The sequence below is a fragment of the Poromitra crassiceps genome (assembly GCF_964638095.1).
Source record: "Poromitra crassiceps genome assembly, chromosome: 6".
In the NCBI taxonomy this organism is placed as follows: Eukaryota; Metazoa; Chordata; class Actinopteri; order Beryciformes; family Melamphaidae; genus Poromitra; species Poromitra crassiceps.
The window spans coordinates 26,854,447-26,873,778 of NC_139627.1; the positions used below are offsets into that span (position 1 = coordinate 26,854,447).

The window sequence follows — 19,332 nt, forward strand, 5'->3', positions numbered from 1 at the left end:
ATTAGATCAAACCTTTTGCTCATATCAGCGGTTTCCCCTCTATACAATATACAGTATGTAAATTTAAAATTTTTACAGGTAAAAACATCAAGTCCATCAGTTTGTATTCAATTGCATTGTGCTCTGACAAAGGATTGGCAGTCTTGCGGTGCCAGGCACGTGTGCAGATGTGCTGTGCTACAACCTCTCTCTCTCTCTCTCTGACCGCAGGCTGTCCAGGCCCTGGTAGGCCCTATGAGCCCAGCCAATTCAAACACTGTGATCCCACTGATCTGGGAAAGGCCCTGGCTCTGAGGAATTTGTCCATGCAAATACATTCCATTTCCTCTGACAAAACACCACCACATGTCCAAGCCTCAAGGACCCATATTCTGCAGGGCTCAAGTGGCCTGGCTATTCACAGCCAGGGAGCCTTTAAGTTTCCGGGGCCTACCTAGTTTCCAACCGTTCACAAGACGCTCCCTACCTGCATCAATATTCAGGCCACTGCATTCTCAACCGGAGATCTGAGATGCATGGCTAGTCCTCAAAGATCAAACAATATCATAATCTTGCTTTGAACTTTAAACAAATTATAAAGTGGCCAAAAAGTAACAGCAATCCATTTGCTTTAGATTAATTGTCTGTGTATCGCTGCAGTGTGTACTGCTGTGTATTGATAACGCTGGCAGAAATATTAACATTCAGTGCATGTGTGTGTGGTTTGACATCCCAGAGCCACTGTTTTACTTTCATCACAATGCCAAGCTGCAGGTCTACAAGGGTGACCCCTAGTGGTGGCATTGTGTACCTTTAAGCGAGGAGGCAACCCACAATGCAAACCACCCTGGTAAAACAGATTTCCATCAGATCCCCCAGATAATGGTAATTTCACAGATAACAGTGAATCTATAATGTGAAGTAAAATGCAAATGAAATCCCCCCTCCTCTAAATTTACCCTGAAGAATAGATTTATAATTTTCTCATGCTATATCTCACTTAAAAGGGTGCTCCAGCTTTTCCAGATTGATAAGCTGAAGCAGTGTGTCATAGCTTTTATCTAAAAAGATTATCTAGTTTCACAAACTGCAATAAGGAAATTGGACCTCCAACTCCAAAGAAATGACAAAGAGAGCCGACAGAGCGTATTGCACACACGTTGACTTTAAATGAGAATATAAAAGAATTTGTCCACTTCACTACTGTACTTTTATAGGATGGAAAGATTTGACAACACAGTAACAGTTTATTTCTGTGATGAGGCATCACCATCTTAAAGCCACATTATTTTTCTATTTGGGGGAAATAGCGCCCCCACAGCCACAGATGCTAATAAATGCTACAATTCCACATTTGTGCATTCAGATATCAGCCTTATTTTACTGTTTCTGCTTGTACCCTCTACTTGGCTAATCTCTCTGCAGTGTTTATTGGTTCTCTGGAAAAAACAATAGCTCCAAATATCCCCAAATCTTGCTGTCTCGACTCGTTTTAGTGAAAGAAGTGGCTAATCGCACCGGTAATCAAGCTAGCACGAGATAAATACATTTTACTTCCTATATTATGTACTTCCGTACAAATGTATGTAGTTAGTCAGCGGAAAACTTTTAATCTGAAGGAGCTGCACAGGAAATGTTACAAGTTCAGGCAACTTGACATGCGCCAGCATGGAGCCTAAAAGTTACCTGGTGCAGGAAACAGGTGTTCAGGGTGCAGAGTGGGAATGATAGAGGCGCTATTCTCCCTGATGGAAGTCAGCATACCATCAAAATGATTTAAAAGCTGTTATATTAAGGTAAAAAAAAAAAGTTGGGGCTTTAAGCTTTAACCTGACCCACCGATACAAAAGGCAGGACGCGCAAAAATTGCGGTGGAACAAAATGGAACTAGAGAAGGCTTTTAGACCTAATAATTGACACTGTCGGCAGCAGTAAACATTACAGCACTTCTTTGTTTCTATTCAGTGCCTTTGAGCGCTAAAGTACAGTGCTCATTGAATTTGCTTTTTATAGAGAGCATTCCTCTCAAGCCATTAATTGCATAGAAAAGGAGGTGGCTGAAGGCTCCCCTGTGTGCACAACCTCCAATTGAAGTTTACAGACACATCACATGGATTTCTCCTGGAGACGCCGCGACGGTGCCTATTGTGAGTGGAAGCTCCTTTAATTCCACCGGGGAGCAAAGCAGGCATTCACAGGTCCCTAAAAAGGAAGTGAATCACATAATGTGGCTTAGCTGAAATAAAGTAGGAAGTGGGGATCTGATAATTTAACACACCATTAGCATTTCAGCTAAGTCAAGTGACCAGGAGGCCTCAGCCATGGCTAATGATGAGCATATTACTACCTTCATTTAAGCAACAGAAAAGAGGCGGGAAGAGTTGCTTTTGTGTTCTAAATACAGTTTCTTCATCCCCTGGGTATTTAGAAACCTTATCATAAAAATATCCCACTGCACTCACAATCTGTAGATAGCATTCAGCACTGGGAAACCAAGAGGGGCAGCTTAGTGAAAATAAAAACAGAGCCCCGTGCAGAGAGCTGAGCCTCTCAAGAGATAATGGAGGCCGTAGATTTATCCACACACAGCGCATAGAGGCTTGAAATGAAGGGGGGGACCAGGAGATGCCTAGAGAGCCGCGTTTTTTAAGAAACCCACTTACCTGAACATTTATGGGGGCGCGTACGACAGTAGACCCCAGCGCAAATTCAAACAATAATACAACTGGAACCCTGCGTTGTCAGCATTAGTTTGCCTCACTGAAAAGTTTCTAGAAATTGTATGAAAATACGGGTTAGCGGTAGAATAAGGATCCCAGCTGTTGGTATTAGTGGCTGAGAAGTTCCACATTGCTCTACTTCTTCCTGAGGCATGCAGAGTGGCCTACCTGTTTTTGTCAATGGGCTGGAAAACAGCTGCTGCAAAAGTTTGTTCTCAGACGTTCTCAGCACCACAACGATGTCTGCAGGAAGAGTGTCTCTGTTCTTCTCCAAGAACCCGTTGACATTGTACAAAACCTGGAGAATACCACATGGGAACTATTTAGGCAAATTAACAATCTAAATGTAACTCACATTTTTAAAAGGAGCTTATCTGATTTGTAATTAACTTAATCTGAATAATCTGTCCACACAAAAGTAATGCAGCAGTATTTTGGTTTTGAGATATTGGAGTCAGAAATTGTTAGCATTTGTTAGCAATGCCTGTGTAGTGGGACTTACAACAATGTATCTGAAAACGCACCCTCAGTACAGCATCCAAGATGTTTTACAACACATTTAACCATATGGATGACAAAAGTTGGATGATTGAGAGACATATTATTGTGCTCCATTAACCACAAGTGGCAATTTGTGACATGCCTTTTAAAACCTAAAATGTCAACTATTTTGTTATTGTACAAAATATATGTTGTTATTATACTTCAGCTACTGATAAAACAGTATCATGCAAAGATGCCAAGACACATTTGATACCTTTCCTGCATAATGCTGAATTCCAAAACAAAGCTCCACACGTTTTGGTATCCAGAAATACTTGTAGCGCAAATTGTCCTCAAATTTATCTGTGGGGGAGAATAGAAAACAAAAGATACTAAAAAAGATGGTGTAGCTAGAAAAGCCTTAGTTAACAATATATAAACGGTGGCAAAAGAAAGACAAAAAAAGACAGAACAAAAATAGAGTGGCAAAGTCACACCCTCTTCCGGGTTCGGCATGGGACTTAAGGGATTTCAACAAATTAATATAGCTGAATTGCATGGTGTGACCAACGTCTATGGAAAAATGAATGGGGAATTAAATCTCAGGCCCCATGCCGAACCCAGAAGACTTTGGCACTCTATGGCTTTCATATGATTAATTTTGGCAAGCATCTACAGTACATAAAATACTTGTTACAGTCTGCTTGAGGCCGAGCACGTCCTGAGCACTGTTCCATGTCTTACCCACTAAGGTGTGGTCAGTGGCCTGGGGGAAGCGGCTCTCCTCGTCCAGCAGGGACAGCAGACCCATGGGCTTCTGCAAGAACATGTCCAGGATGGGCCTGTTGTCCTCGTACTCCACCAGGCTGGCATCCACCCCTTCACTCTGGTACTCCATCTAATTACAACCAGAGAATGTAGAACAATCTACAGTTAATGATTTCACTAAATGACCCCATTAAACAATCTGGGCTGAATATGATTTGTGTATGTTTGAAGGGGCGAAAAAGAGTTTCTAATCAACACCAAACAGCTGCAGCCCAGTTCTGTCTACAGTTGAAGTTGACAGCATAATAGATTATTTTACTGAATGCATAAAACAGAACAGCTCCGAACTAACAAATAGAACCACTTACTAATTCATAATTTATTTCAATTTTGCAAATAACCCAGAGTCGTATCATGTTATTGCATCTATTTAATTCAGATCAAAAAGTTATTTTAAATACGGTATATATTTTACTAATCAAGTGGAACCAATGGATCTAAACCATCCTCATGTTTAAGTCATTAACTTGGGATAATGAGTTTCAGTGTACTGCTGGATTGGAGGGGGGGGGGTCCCTATTCCGCTAAGCACCAGCCCTACATCAGGGGCAGCTAATACTTCTTTAAACCAGGGGAAAGTTTTCACCAATAGTAATGCCTTATATTCACTGCTCTTTATTGTAATTTATGGGCAGAGGGTAAATAGACTTCCAGAGCAGTCCTGGAGTTGTGGAATATCATTATCATCATCATCAGTATATAAATGGGAGCTAGGGCTCTGTCTGTCTGTTTGGTTCTCTGTCTGTCCCACCGATGACATCATCAGTCAGTGATGTCATAAATTCCCCTGATGACATCATCAGTGATGTCATAAATTCACTCACACTCCACCCGATCATCAGTGATGTCATAAATTGTGACATCATCAATGATGTCAGAGGCATTGTGACATCATACACACATACACACACACGCACGTGCGGCCGCACACACACGAGACAGACAGGCACACACACACAAACACACACCGATGACATTAGTGATGAAGTGATGCCATCAGTGATGTCATTAGTGATGTCATCAGTCTGAGGCTCACGAGAGAGACTGAGGAGGCTCACGAGAGAGTCTGAGGGAGAGAAAGGAGAGGGAGACAAGAGAGGAGAGGGGGGAGAGAGAGACTGAGGGAGAGAGAGGGAGACATTCTGCGTGCGGCAATAGGGCAGGCAAGGCCACACAGCTGCTAAGCTGTGGGCAAGCCCCCGCAGCGGCCGAGCTGCGAATGCGAGCTGCAGGACGGGCGAGGCCGCACAGCGGGCGAGCCTAGGAATCGAGCGCACGAGATGCCTAGTTCAAATTAATGAACGCAGACTATTAGCATTGTCAGTTCTTATGCTGAGTGGAAAGCTCCCTTCATAAATGATTGCACTTCTTCTTTTCAGAAGGACTGCTGCAAAGTAAACACTAACTAAAAGTCATTATGGCAAAACAGTTCTTGATTAATGTCTATTCAATGCCATCAAGGAAAATAAAGACTTCTCACACTCCAGGGGAAACAACTTCATTAAATCAATTAAGAGAGTAATTTGGTAGTGCGCAACAGGATAAACAATCCTTTACAAATCACAGCCTGGCTACGAGCAAAATATTTCATGTTGAGGGCATTTCTGCCCTGATGGATGTATAAGCACACAAATAATATTAAGATGATTGATTTCCATAACGGCGTTTAAAAGGGAATCTGTTTTGGAGTGCATATTGAACATTGGCCATTTGTGGGATGCTTTCATTCAAAGAGCGTTACAATGTCATGCATAAGTTCTTTCTTTTTTTAATCAAGATGCATGCATGTGTCTGTCTCTTCATAATATTTTTCTGGATGTTGAACGAGGTACATTTTGACACCTTTCAAAACACCCACCTGTTCCAGAGCAAATATGTGCTGGTTGAAGTAAAACTGGATCTGCTCATTTGCGATGTTGATGCACAATTGCTCAAAGGAGTTCTTCTTGAAGTTTTCGAATCCGAAGATGTCGAGGATTCCAACATTCATGCCGCTCTCTGTGGCACTTCAAAGGACAAAAAGGGGACAAACAAACTTATTCTTCTATGTAACGAAACAAGCAAATCCCCAGCAGCCATATTCATTGATAAAACTTTAATGATAATCCAAGTTCAACGCAAATACAGAATCTGGTCTGAATGTCTCAGTCTGATGAGAAATCATAAACAGCTTTCAGAAAGTCAGAGCATAATAAATGACTTTATTTGAGTCTTTATTGATTTAACTGGTTAAATCGGTCCTTTACAAACACTACAAACCCTACAAATTTCTACAATATAGCATAGAGTCTGAACAAAACATCTTGCATTTCATATCCAGCACTTGCAGCTGGCCTCTCCATGACCAGTCATTATCCACTGTATGTAGAGGTCACCTTTAGCCTTTGCTTATTAATGCCAATAAGACAAATTGCAAAGATGATTGGAATGGAGACAGGAACTCAGGCTTTTGTACATCTTTGATAAATGACTCCCTGACAGTCTATGCTCACATTTATGAAGGAATCATTTTGGATCAACGAACAGCCCTTTTGCGGTCTCTCTGAAGTCTTTTTAATCATCTGAATATGTTCTCCGCACAAAACTCTATCAAAAATGTATTAAAACTTCCTTTGCTTGTCTTGTGCTTGCCCATTGATATTCTCCTCTATGCGTTTGCATCTACCTCTACAGACATGTGTTTGCCTCTGCAGTCTTCCATAAAGGTCACTAAAGCTTTGCAGAAACAGTGTGTGATAGTGTGAGACAATCAAAGGCAATTTAGTGGAGAGGAACGGTAGGTGTCCACACAGATACTCGTCACCGTCCACCGCGGAGACCCGGATTCAATTCCCGGCAGCGGTACTTCCGGCTTGGTCAGATGTTCCTATAGACACAATTGGCCATGTCTGCCATGTGGGAAGCTGGTGGTGTATGTGTCCTGGTGGCTGCACTAGCACATCCTCTGGTCAGTCGGGGGCGCCTGTTCGGGAGGGAGAGGAACTGTGGGGGAATAGAGTGATCCTCCCACTGCCAGTGAAACTCATCACTCTCAGGTGAGAAGAAGCAGCAGGCGACTGCCCATGTATCGGAGGAAGCATGTGCTAGTCTAAAACTCTCTCCCGATCAGCAGAAAATTGGCCAAGTACAATTGGGGCGAAAAAACGAGGAAGGGTGAGTGATAAAAAAAATATTCCTCACCGGCCCGCACTCACCAGATATTCATGTCAGGCTGCAGCAGGGAGTTGATGCGGTTGACTATCCAGCCGAAGAGGCGTCCGTACAGGGCCTTGGACATGGCGTCTCGCACGTCCATGGCTTTGTCCACGGTGTTGGTGCGGATGATAGTCTCGCCCCTCGTCACCACACAGTGGGAGGTCAGGGCCTCCTGCAGCTCTTCAGGGCCGATGCTGAGGAGACTCGCCGCTGACAGAGAGGATTGACAGAGGCATTCAGTTTGGTTTGATGAGCAGCACATCTGCCTTCATGTCATATCCTCCTTAGTACAGTACATTTACTTTCTTTACTTGTTCACGTTTTGGGGATGGTGGGGATTTGTGTGTTCTTTTGGAAATAGAATGTCTTCCCCTGCATATAATACAAGTTTCCCTATTTTCTTGGTAACAAAATGAGAATCGTCTAATATTACAACACATATAGCCTACTGGATCTCACCATTCTCTAAGTTCTCTGAATTAGGTACTTCACTCTTATCGGTTTGGTGCTGGGTTGTGATGGCAGTGAATTCAATATTACCAGTATTCAAAATGGCAGAGAGAATTCTGTAAACAGAGTTGACCTCCTAAAAACAAAAACGAGAGAGAGAAAAAAAACAAATAATATAGCACTAAACTGATTTATGACTGAATCTATTTAATCAAATTTAAATATTAGAGTACCTCTTCAGTAAAGCCAATGATTCGGAAGCAGTCCTGAATTGCGTCAAACTGCTCCTTGTACAGTTTACTGGAGACAATGTCTTGCATCACTTTGTGGTGCCGACTGTCAATGTACCTACAGACATATACAGGAAAAACGGCAATGTCAATTTCCATGGTGGGAAATTAATTCGGCTACTGTAGTACAGTAGAGTACAACTGAGATTTACTGCACTGCCAACCTGGGAGGTGTCTTGACTGGTAATCTGTAATTCTTCAGTTTATCTTCATGGTAAAGTCCAGCATACATGTAATAAAATATGTGGAAGTTTTTCTCTCCCCTGAGGAAAAGCAAAGAGGGCGGTCAGTAATCTAACCAATAGAACTCCAATGAGACAACTGGCTGCTGGCTATACATACATTGCCTGTTTGATGACCCTTGACTTCTCCAGAAGGTACTCCGATATCTTGGCGCCCATGACAGCTCCAGTGGGTGTGAACTTCATCTCCAGGTACTTTCCAAAGCGACTGGAGTTGTCATTGATCGCTGTGCATGCGTTTCCGAAGGCCTCCACTAGCGGGTTCAGCTGCAAGATCTTCTCACGCAGCGTCCGATTGTTTGCCTGAGAGCAACGATATGTCTCGTTAATAATCTCCAAGTACATTTGGGAGACGGTTGCAGAGTTACACACAGAAGTATTATAGTTATAGCACTAGAATTAGATTTTAAAAGCTACACAATGAAATACAGGCATTTACTACGTAAGATTCACCTTTCCCAAGAAGGTAAGATGTTGAACAATCAAATGAGCGCTCTCTGTTTTCCCCGCACCGCTCTCCCCACTGATTATGATGCACTAAAACAAATGGAACCAGTTAGGCAAGGAACATTTTACAAGACATATTACAAAACAATTTCCCTTCAACATTTCCATCATCATTCCATCAATCTGATCGCCGAGAAGCGTATTTCCACTCGTCGGACGATTTGTCTGAGCGGTACCTGGTCCTTACAGAACGTCACCATGCCTTGGTAGGCTGCATCTGCAGTGGCAAAGATGTGTGGAGGGTTGTCAGCCCGCTTCACACCATGGTACAGCTTAGAGAACTAAGAACAGACACACATGTATAGAACTAAAGCATATTGTGAAAAGTTAAAGGATAAGTTCACCCAAAAATGAAAATTCAGTCATTATCTGCACACCCCCATGCCGATGGAAGGACGGGTGAAGTTATAGTCCACAAAACATTTGTGGAGTTTCACAGCAAAACACCATAGCAGAATTCTCCTTAACAATTGAAGAGTGGATGACGACCAACTTTCAAACGTACTGTATAAATAAAATGCCTCCATACTGCTCACCTGGCATAATCCAAGTCTCGAGATACGTTGAAGATTTCGGCTAAAAACAGGGTGTAAATTATGTATTTTCAAGTCAACTTGGCATCTCAGGGCTTCTGAAGACTTGGATTACCCCATGTGAATCCGCCCCCCCCCCCCAAGAAGTTGGTCACCATCCACTTCAATCTTCAATTGTTGAAGCAGAGCAGAGAGGCTGGAATGTGAAAGTTCACCCAGTTGAGGTGGGTTGCAGGGGCTTTGTAGCCAGTTCCACCACAAGGCTCCTGAGGGAAGTAGGAGTCATTGAAGGGTTGACCCATAGGAAAGCAGTTAAATAAGTTGCCAATGCCGCTGAAAAGAGCAGTCACTGGCTGTGGCTGAAAAGAAGAGAGACTAGCTGGGCTGCCAAGTGACCACTCAGAGACCATACGACACACACCCTGGTCCCATCCACTGACGCTGGAGTACACAGGTGAAGATGTGTCATAATGGTAGCAACATCATCTAGTGGTCATCTCCAAGATCAACCCCACTCAAGTCAATTTCAGGGATTGTAACACCCAGTCCTACTAATGAATCCTTAGGAGAATTCTGCAACAATGTTTTGCTGTGAAACTCCTTAAATCTTTTGTGGAATAAAACACTTCAATTGTCCTTCCATCGGCACCTGTACTTCCATCTCCGTTTCTTCTTCTTTCTGCTTTTTTAACATGTGCAAATAAATAAATAAATAAAAATCGGCATGGGGTGAGTAGATAATGACTGGATTTACATTTTTGGGTGAACTTATTCTTAAACCATTGAGAAAATGTGTGAGACTAGTCCATAACCCACCTGAGGAGAGTAGATACTGAGAGTCTGAAAAGGATTGAGAGCAATGAGGATGTCACCAACGTAAGTGTATATCTGCAGCTCATCATACCGCTTCTGCAGACGGCTGATTATTGTCTCCTGCAGAAAAGGAAAAGCCCACATAAAACTTGCTTCCTGCTTTTGCACCAATCGAGTATCAATTGCACTGTGCCTGAAACCAGTCAATGCACAATAAACACATTCAATCTTACCTCATCTAAAAACTCCAGGTTTACCAGATCATCATCGGGACAGCTCTCTATTATGAGGGTTTTACGAGTATTGATCCGCTCGTGCCTGTATGAAGCCAAGGACATGATAATGCCTCAGAAAGCGTTAAAGTCGCCAACAAATGAGGAACGATCATTTGGCAGCCTGGACATAAGCCCTGTTCACTTCCTTGGCTTGTTTGAAGCCCTTACAGCCTTTCCCTGGGGACGCCTCGCCCATTATCACAGGCTGTGATTGCACTTCATCTGTGTTTTGACCTATCACTCTCCAATGGGACCCAATGAGCAGAGGTCAACACACAGCCAGCTGGCTCAATGGGACTGTGCAAAAGCCCAAGGGACACCACAGAGTGTGTGTGTGTGTGTGTGTGTGTGTGTGTGCGTGTGTGTGTGTGTGTGTGTGTGTGTGTGTGTGTGTGAGAGAGAGAGGGGTGTCTGTGTGCCTGGTTCTTTATGTGCAGTACCAAATGTGTGTGCAACTGCTTATATGCATTCATTTATGCATAGTATTCCCATGATGTCACATACGTTTCCTACCAATGTGCTGCTTTACCATTCTATACACAGTTCATTGGCTGTGTGTCATTTGATTACAATCGCCTGTTAATTTATTACAGTCACCTGTTATCTTACTACCAAGATGGCCATGTGGCGATGTAACACAATGCTATAAATACAAGTGTGCATGTGTAGAATGGGCTGTAGTGTGCAGTGGAAAAACGGCCATTCCTATTAAATTAAAATAGAGAATCATAAAACATCTTCCCACTCAAGTTACCTCTCATTGTTCACAACTGCAATTAACAATAAATCTCTCTCTCTCTCTCTCTCTCTCTCTCTCTCTCTCTCTCTCTATATATATATATATACTGTATATAAAATTCACAAGAGGTATCTATATTCCATTACAATAAATAATCACTGATATGATGTGCATAACAAAATATTCGGGCTTCAGGTTAGGAATTGTTGTTTCCCCTTCTGCATTCCTATTAATTTCCAATTCTAAATATAGTGGAAATGCAACCGAGTGGAAATAAAGTCACATCCTGTCTGGTCTTATATTGGCCCCGGTAAAGTGAATACTCTCCATCTGATGTAACTTCAGAAAATGACTCAAGAGGCCTGGCTTCTATCTCTCTCCCTTGCTTAATTTTGAAACATACTGCACTATTCTACCTATTGCAGCGACTTTAAAGCTGTGTGTGTTTTTATTCTTATCTGAAGTCAGTGTGCGTTGATCTATGGCGTGAAAGACTAAACTGGGCGAGCGGAGTTCTCGCCCTACAAGCTCCTAATCCCATTATCCACTTTGACTGTGGATAGGAATTCGGGATCAGGCTCAGGCTCTCAGTACACACACAGGCACTCAGTACACACACAGGCACTCACTATACACACTCTGGGGAGTAAACAGAGCTGGCACAACATCAAGACTCTCAGTCATGGGCAGGTTCAGCCAACTCCTTTCTAATGAAGATTAAGTATTTCCAAAGTCAGTATTTCTCAAGCAAATAACAGGAGGCGTTATGCAGTCACTCGCTGCAGTGTGAGCATGTGAGGGAACTATCCGTCACGCCGCATTTTGGGATGACATTTATCTATAAATGTTACGATTTTAAATTGATCTATACATGTTCACATTTTATAGATATGCAACATCATCACACCATTCAAAGATCTAGTTTGTAGCCTTGTATCCATTATGAGCGGTCTGGTATTATCCTCTGGGAATAAAAAATGGTTCATTCATTAGCATCATTAGGTCATTCACAAAGAATGCAGACTGTACTGAAACGTTAGCATTTTCCAGAAGTATATCAATCTTGGACAGAATATTTACTCCCTCATTGGTTTAATCACATGGGTGGGGGAGTGCTTTGTCCTAAACACTCCACATCAGATGGTCACCACATCCATTGGCCTAAATGGCATTTATTAATCTAAGGTTAGTCAGCAGCACAATCACTCCTACCAAATTAGTCGCACTCCCCTAACTTCTCTTTAATCACATACTGTAATGTCCATTACTTGGGCTCATCTTCTTTTTATGCTGGAGTCTAAGCAGATGAGACCCTGCCCCCTACTGGAAATAAAAAATATCTCAAGTCATTCCATGCATTTCCATTCTGTTGCCTCTAATACAATGACCAAGGGCAGTAATAGAACACAAATGAAAACACAGCGTGGTCATCTAGGAATATAATTGCTTCTCTTCGGGCAAAATCAGAATGAAAAATCAAACGCTGCTAACAGACTTACTTAGTTTTGGTTTTGCAGCCCAGGTCCTGCTGCTCTCGGATGAGAGTAGCTAACTGCTGACCGAGTGCCACCTCTTTGCCGTGGGCCTGCTTGATGAAGGGATGCTCCAGGAGGTGGGTCACAGACGGCCGTGCCTCAAAATCCTTTATCAGACACCTGCGCACACAAAGAAAACACCACACAGTTACTGTACCTCATGATTATACTGTACTGTCCATCTGTGCAGACACAGAAAAAAACCTTGGACACTTAAGACAGGCATTCCCGCTAGGTAATCGCCAAATTGTACAAGGAAGATCCCACATTAGCAATGCTCAACAGAGGAAAAAGAGGAAGAGAAACAAACTGTGCAATCACCAAGGCATGTCAGAAAGCGTATTTGTCAGGATTCGCTCTGTCACACACTCGCACCAGCGGGGAGCTCCTTGCTAAATGTGTCTTGGTCTTGGTCACTTTCTGTTGTGTCTGAGTACCACATGGTCACCATCACCATGGCCCCAAGTCCAAACAAGCCACTACAGAGGCAAGCCCTATCTGTGATGTGCAGTGTTTGCTAAGAGGTACTGTCCCTCTGAGATACTGTCCAGTGGCTTTATGTCAGCATTACTTGGCTGCTGGTAGGTATCTGCTAGCTGGTAGGGATGGGCATCGAATTTCGAATTTTCGAATAATCGTTGTTATTATCAAGGTCGACTTTTATTATTGAAATTCGAAATTCGAAAAATAATAATAATAATAAATAAAATTTTTTTTTTTTTTTTTGAGTGAAATGTTGCATTGTCTCCCCTGATTCTAAGTATAGTCAAATCGCTTGGTTTGAGCAAGTAAAACAATTTGTATAAGCATTTTAAGCAAGGTTTATGGAAAAATGAATGGCGGATGAAATCCCATGAAGAGGGAGAGGGGGTGACTTTGGCACCCCTTTGGCACTCAGACCTGAGCCTACTAAATATTTAATGAACCACTCATGATTGTCAAAACTGTTTTTTATTTTCGAAAATGTCAATAGTTGTGTTTCCATTACCCTCAGAAATGCGCAAAATCTATATATCGCAATAGAAATTGGGTAATGGAAACACGTGAATTTCGAAAAACCTCCCAAATATCGCAAAAAGTTTTTTCGCTCTCATGAGGTGGTTTTTCAGACGTGTCGATATAGAAGTTTATCGCAAAACTGTAATGGAAACACAGCTACTGTCATGTAACATGTTCTTTACTTCAGTGGTGCAATGCTTGTTTGAGCTAAAAATCCACAGCAGAAGCTTTTTATATTAATTAATAAAGCCGTAGACTTAGAATCAGGGGAGACAATGCAACATTTCACTCACAAAAAAAAATAAAATAAAAAAAATAAAAAAAATATATATATATTTTTTACATTTTTATTTTTATTTTCGAATTTCGAATTAAATTCGAATTTGGCCAGCGAATTTCGAATAGTGTTTTTGCTAGAAATGCCCATCCCTACTAGCTGGTAGCATTTATTTCTTAACAGTTTGGGCATATAAGAGAAGAAAAAACAACAGAGTGAGCTATACCACTACTAGGTGACATAAAAGGCTTGAAACCGCCTACTTGAAGTCAAAAATGCATTTGAACAGTCATCAACAACCCACCATTGTGTTGTTCATCTAATTGTTCAACTAAAGACTTAAGTGTTTGAATATGTGTGTAAGTAAGCGACAACACTAACAATTGCAGGCAGAGGCAAGATAGGAGAAAAACAACAATCTAATTCCTACCACCTAATCTGCACTGAAATTCTGTTTCTTTTATCAGTTTGTGCAGCTCTGGGAGTTAATTCCATGAATTCATTAGCGTCAGGACATTAAGCAGAGGTTGCTACTATTAGCAGTGCTGTGGGGATGCTGAACGTCAGGCCACTTTGTCACAGGAGGCAGCTCTTTGGCTGCACGCGTGCAGACACTGGTGATGCGTTTATTATTCCGAAAAACAAGCCCCTACCCCCCACAATGACATCACACACACACACACACACACACACACACACACACACACACACACACACACACACACACACACACACACACACACACACACACACACACACACACACACACACACACACACACACACACACACACACACACACACACACACACACACACACACACACACACACACACACAGCCCGTACTCACAACAAACAGACTGTCACAAACAGCCTGCAAAGCTTGATAAGATTGTCCAGCCTCCCCACATTGTGTCCTGGTGGGCTTTGTTTGAGGAGATTATTCCTGATATGATATCACACAATCCATTAGCCCAGATTGCAGAGAGCGCAATCCAACAACTAGCCAATGAAAACCATTGCAATGACACTATGTAGCATAAAATGTGTAAAAAATAATATCACTACAACATGTATTGGCTGGTTTAAGTGGTTGTATCCCTTGAGTATACATCTGACTCGGTTTTGACTCATCAGTAACTCAGGTAGCAAAAGAAAAGAGCCAAGAGGCCCTAAGGCTGATGTCTCTTGGATGTACTGTTGTTTTTTCAATTACCACTTTTCAATTATCACTTTTCAATGCAACCATCCACTGATGATAACATAAAATGTAAGACAGACAGAACCCATGTCCACACAAATAACTCCAAACAAATTGAATTTTATTTTCTCATTATCACTCGGGCTCGCATGCCTTGTGTGGTAGATATTAAGGTTGTATATTTTGAGCCACCATTACAGGCCACCACTGACATTATTAGCTTTGTGCAATGGAGGAAATGATAACTGATCTGGACCTTAGATAGAACTGATCATTCAGGTGAATTACTTTGTTCCTCTGTGGCAGATTTACACAAATGAAAATCAATGAACAGAGAGACAAGAGCGTTGATAGAATCTGGCTATAAAATATCAATTTCATCCCCCCCCAGTGTTTACATGCACATTCATGCTTGATACTGACAATGTGCTGTAGCTAATGTTCAGCTATTCTGACTGAGCCAGATTCAAAATAGCATTATTCTTATTTTATTTTTATAATTTTGTAGTTGCCAAAATTAAAAAGTATTTGTGATTGGCCTACAGTATGTTGGTTTTAACAGCATTGCAGTTGCTTTTACAAATAAATATTTACTTATAATCTGAATTCTTCTGTAACAAAGCTTTAAGACCATGTATGGCCAAAACATAGAAAGACAGAAAACAAGGATATAATTGCAGATATATTTAAAATTCTTACAGAGAGTTCTTACAGTTGAGGGTACAAAGAACTGACCAAATAATTATATTTAACTCATCTTCCAATAAACGCACATTACAAGTAGCATTCATAGTAGCTGTAGGACTTGCTTCCGACTGTTTTTGTCAGAGATTTGAGGTTAAATTACTTATTTCTTACAGGGGAATGTGTATTATGGACACAGAAACTATCCACCCTCAAGGAGACTGGCTTAAGAACATTAAGTACTGTTGTTCACTATATACTTTTACGTCCCTTTTTGGAATAGGGACAAAAGGACAGGTTGAAGGGAGAAGACACTTACTGGCCAATGAAGTGGCTGAAGCTTCTGCACCACTGATCTGTACAACGTAATGTAGGGGAAGGATTCCTGAAACCAAATCAAAACATACCAAAATCAGTCCTTTCACCTGCAATAACCTCTACAATTCACCATACAGTTTAAAGTCTGAAAAACAGCTTTCAAATGACATGGACATGACTGGAAATTGAAGATTTAGCATTTCTCCGGCTGACAAATGATAGCTGGCTGGCAGGGTGTGACCATCAGACTCCTGTGAGAGTTACGGAGGGGTTTTGGTCCAGGGATGAGCTGGTAGGGGTCCAGGTCTGTGGCAGCCAAAAGAAGAAGTGACAAACGATAACAGCTCCTCCACAGTCTGGCAGCTAGCATCTGCCACGGGGAGCCACAAGTTATGGGAGCCAGTTATACCTCTGTCAGCAGCATTTACCTAGACCATCTATAATGAGACTACACTTTTTAAGTATTTGAGTGTGGGCGATGACAAGAACCTGGCCTGTCCAGAGAACCAAGGCTGGACCGGGCCGCTACAGGCTGACAGCTGGAGGTTGAGACTTTTGTTACTGCCAAGCAAAATGAATCTGGTTCCAGATATCAATTAACTGATATTAATGAGTTCATGCATGCCTTGTACTCTAAGGTAGGGCTGGGCGATATGGCCCAAAAATCATCTCTCAATATTTTTAGGCCGTTAACACGATATATCTCTGTATTTTCTACAAAGCGGAATACATGTTCAGTAGTAAGTCAAAGCCACATGTCGATTGACACAAGCACTTTTACTTTTTTTAAACAAAACTGTGATCAAACTAAAATGCCAAGACAGAGTTTCCGTCCCTGACTATGAGATTTTTGATAATCAATCATCAGTAATATGAATATGACGACTAAGTGGATAAAGACAAATAATAGAACAGCTAGAACAGTCTGGTAAGTTCAGAAAATGACATCACTTTACGGTAATACAGCCAGACAAACCAGATAAAGACAACACTTACAGTATGCTATATCATGATATTACTACTGTATATCCAACATAACTAGATGATATCTGGTGTCGTATCACAATATCGATATAATATCGATATATTACCGTATATTGCCCAGATTGTCCTAATTGAAGGATAACAAGTGTGAATGCCAGGCAGCTTGTGTTACTGATGACATCACTGATTATGTAATTTGTCCTCAGGGTTGTGAGTCAGTCAGCCTTTGGACTGGAGTGATGTCACTCGAGCAATTGCGATGTCATCAGTGATGTCACTCGAGCATTTTGAGGGTTGTTAAGTCACCTCACTCGAACATTTCGGATACTGGCTCAGGTTTGTCAGTCAGTCAGTCAGCTTCCTTCAGAAAAAGCCAGATGTAGGCTGGCAGCCAGCTAGCTGTCTGGCAAAAAATGCATGAATTTAGAGTTTTGAAAAAATAAATACCAAATTACTTTAATTTTGTTGATCACAAAACATCCAGAACCATGCGAGATGCTGTTACACACTTAACGAGAACCTATTTAACATATTTATTTAGTAATTTTTGGGGGGTACAAAATCTGTCATTTTCTGGAGCACTAAGTTAGTGGAGTCTTTGGTAAGGATTCAGACAGGCAATCCTTTCTGAAGTGCAGATCAAAGCCAGTAACTGACTCCTTCAATGCAACCTCTAATATGAGCCTGAAGCCACGTTCTCGCCTTGATGTTGTACCATACTGCTTATACAAAGTCAATATAGCAGCACATTGCTGATAACACTGTCAAGTGCCCTCATTGTGCTTAGCAAATTCAGACTTTCTTCTTTCTTTCAGTATTTGTGAGCATGCTGGCTCATATTGTAAACACAAATGGCTTATTCAAATCTCGGTCCAGGCAGTGCTTGTACTGTCAAACGTTCATCAAAGTGGATTGAGAATCAGAGAGGTGTCAACAGCGCTTGAAGGCTGTGCCTAAGCCATGGAGAAAGACAAAAACCATGCCCATGCACTATACGAATATGATACTTGGTATGCATAAGTCATAATTCCTCCAATTCTCATGACACAGAACACTATTATTAATTCAAGCGATTTCTTAAAGTTACAGAGTAGCATTACACTTCGACTGCTTTACTTAATTCAACAGTGTCGGTGCTAACTCAAGAGTCACTTAACATTGTAAAGTATTACTGCACCCTCTTTCTCTGCCATTCTCCACAGTTCTCATTTCGAAAACAAGAAAAACACAAAGGGAGCTGTCAAGACCTCAGATCACCATAATCATAATAATAGAATGATAATATTCTTGTTGGTTCAGGTAGGAACTGCTGCGTAGTTGATGTCAAAATTCAGAAGTAATGGCCCATTTCCCACCGCTAGTATCAGCGCGGCCCCGCCCAGCTCGTCTCGCTTTTTTGTCTCATTCCACCGATCAAAAACCTGGACAGCCCGCGCAGCGCATGCATGTGAGTTTTTGAGTAACAACAAAGTGATATCTATTCTCCTGGCCGATTGTCACATTTGCCCATGTACACTGTAGGTCATTTAGAGGCACCAGTATTTCATAACAAGTTTAAAAGTTCCGTGTATGGATTTAATTTTAACGTTATATGTTATAGGCTACTTCGGGTATGGGCGGAGGGCAGATATGCGGTCGATATGAGGACCAGGTGTGGGCGGAGGCGAGTAAACTTGCTATGGAAGCAGAGTCTATATCAAGTAGAGCCGAGTAAGACCAGGTCGAGTAGAGCTGTACTGTGCTGTTATATGTGGTGGAAATGAGCCATTAGAGGGAGAAATGATGCAGTGTTTCTACCTGGCAGTGGACACAGGTGCTGCCCTAGCTTCTCTGGATGTTGGAGCTGGCCCATCTCTCTGCTGCATCAGGTTTCTCTCTTTCTCATCTCTTTTCTTTTCTCATATTGTTATTGTCCATGTTACTCTTTTGTCCCGGCACCTATTGCATCCTCAGCCGTCCTAGTGGGGGATTCCTCTTGGACTTGGCCCACCCAAGGTTTCTCCCATTTTTTCCAAATACAATTTTCTTGGGAGTTCTTCCTTGCATGCGCTGAGGGTCTAAGGTCGGTGCTGCCAGATAGAATAGGCTTGGCTATGTAGGTTAGGTTGGCTTGTTATATTTTGTGCTGTCATTGATTTTGCTTCCTTGTGTTTTCATTTGTTGCATACTGAATGACTTTTGTTCTGTGATTGACTGTTGATGCTGATTAGTTACATGTAGCTCTAGGCAGGGTCATTCTTTGAGACAGGCGTGTGATGTAGGGCTTGAACTTGCCTTGAC

The 19,332-nt window shown here is 41.8% G+C and overlaps 1 protein-coding gene across 1 annotated transcript in view; it reads right to left on the reverse strand.

The window, feature by feature from the left end:
- The window catches only part of myo3b (myosin IIIB), a gene marked incomplete at its 3' end in the record, with an annotated part of 63,992 nt that overhangs the window by 36,051 nt on the left and 8,609 nt on the right, over positions 1 to 19,332 (reverse strand). Inside the window, 15 exon segments of the mRNA XM_083638172.1 lie at positions 2,868 to 2,997; positions 3,457 to 3,545; positions 3,927 to 4,080; positions 5,869 to 6,016; positions 7,205 to 7,415; positions 7,665 to 7,791; positions 7,889 to 8,003; positions 8,110 to 8,208; positions 8,288 to 8,490; positions 8,641 to 8,724; positions 8,871 to 8,975; positions 10,044 to 10,160; positions 10,274 to 10,358; positions 12,554 to 12,709; positions 16,070 to 16,135. Coding sequence (XP_083494298.1) covers positions 2,868 to 2,997; positions 3,457 to 3,545; positions 3,927 to 4,080; positions 5,869 to 6,016; positions 7,205 to 7,415; positions 7,665 to 7,791; positions 7,889 to 8,003; positions 8,110 to 8,208; positions 8,288 to 8,490; positions 8,641 to 8,724; positions 8,871 to 8,975; positions 10,044 to 10,160; positions 10,274 to 10,358; positions 12,554 to 12,709; positions 16,070 to 16,135 — 1,889 coding nt within the window.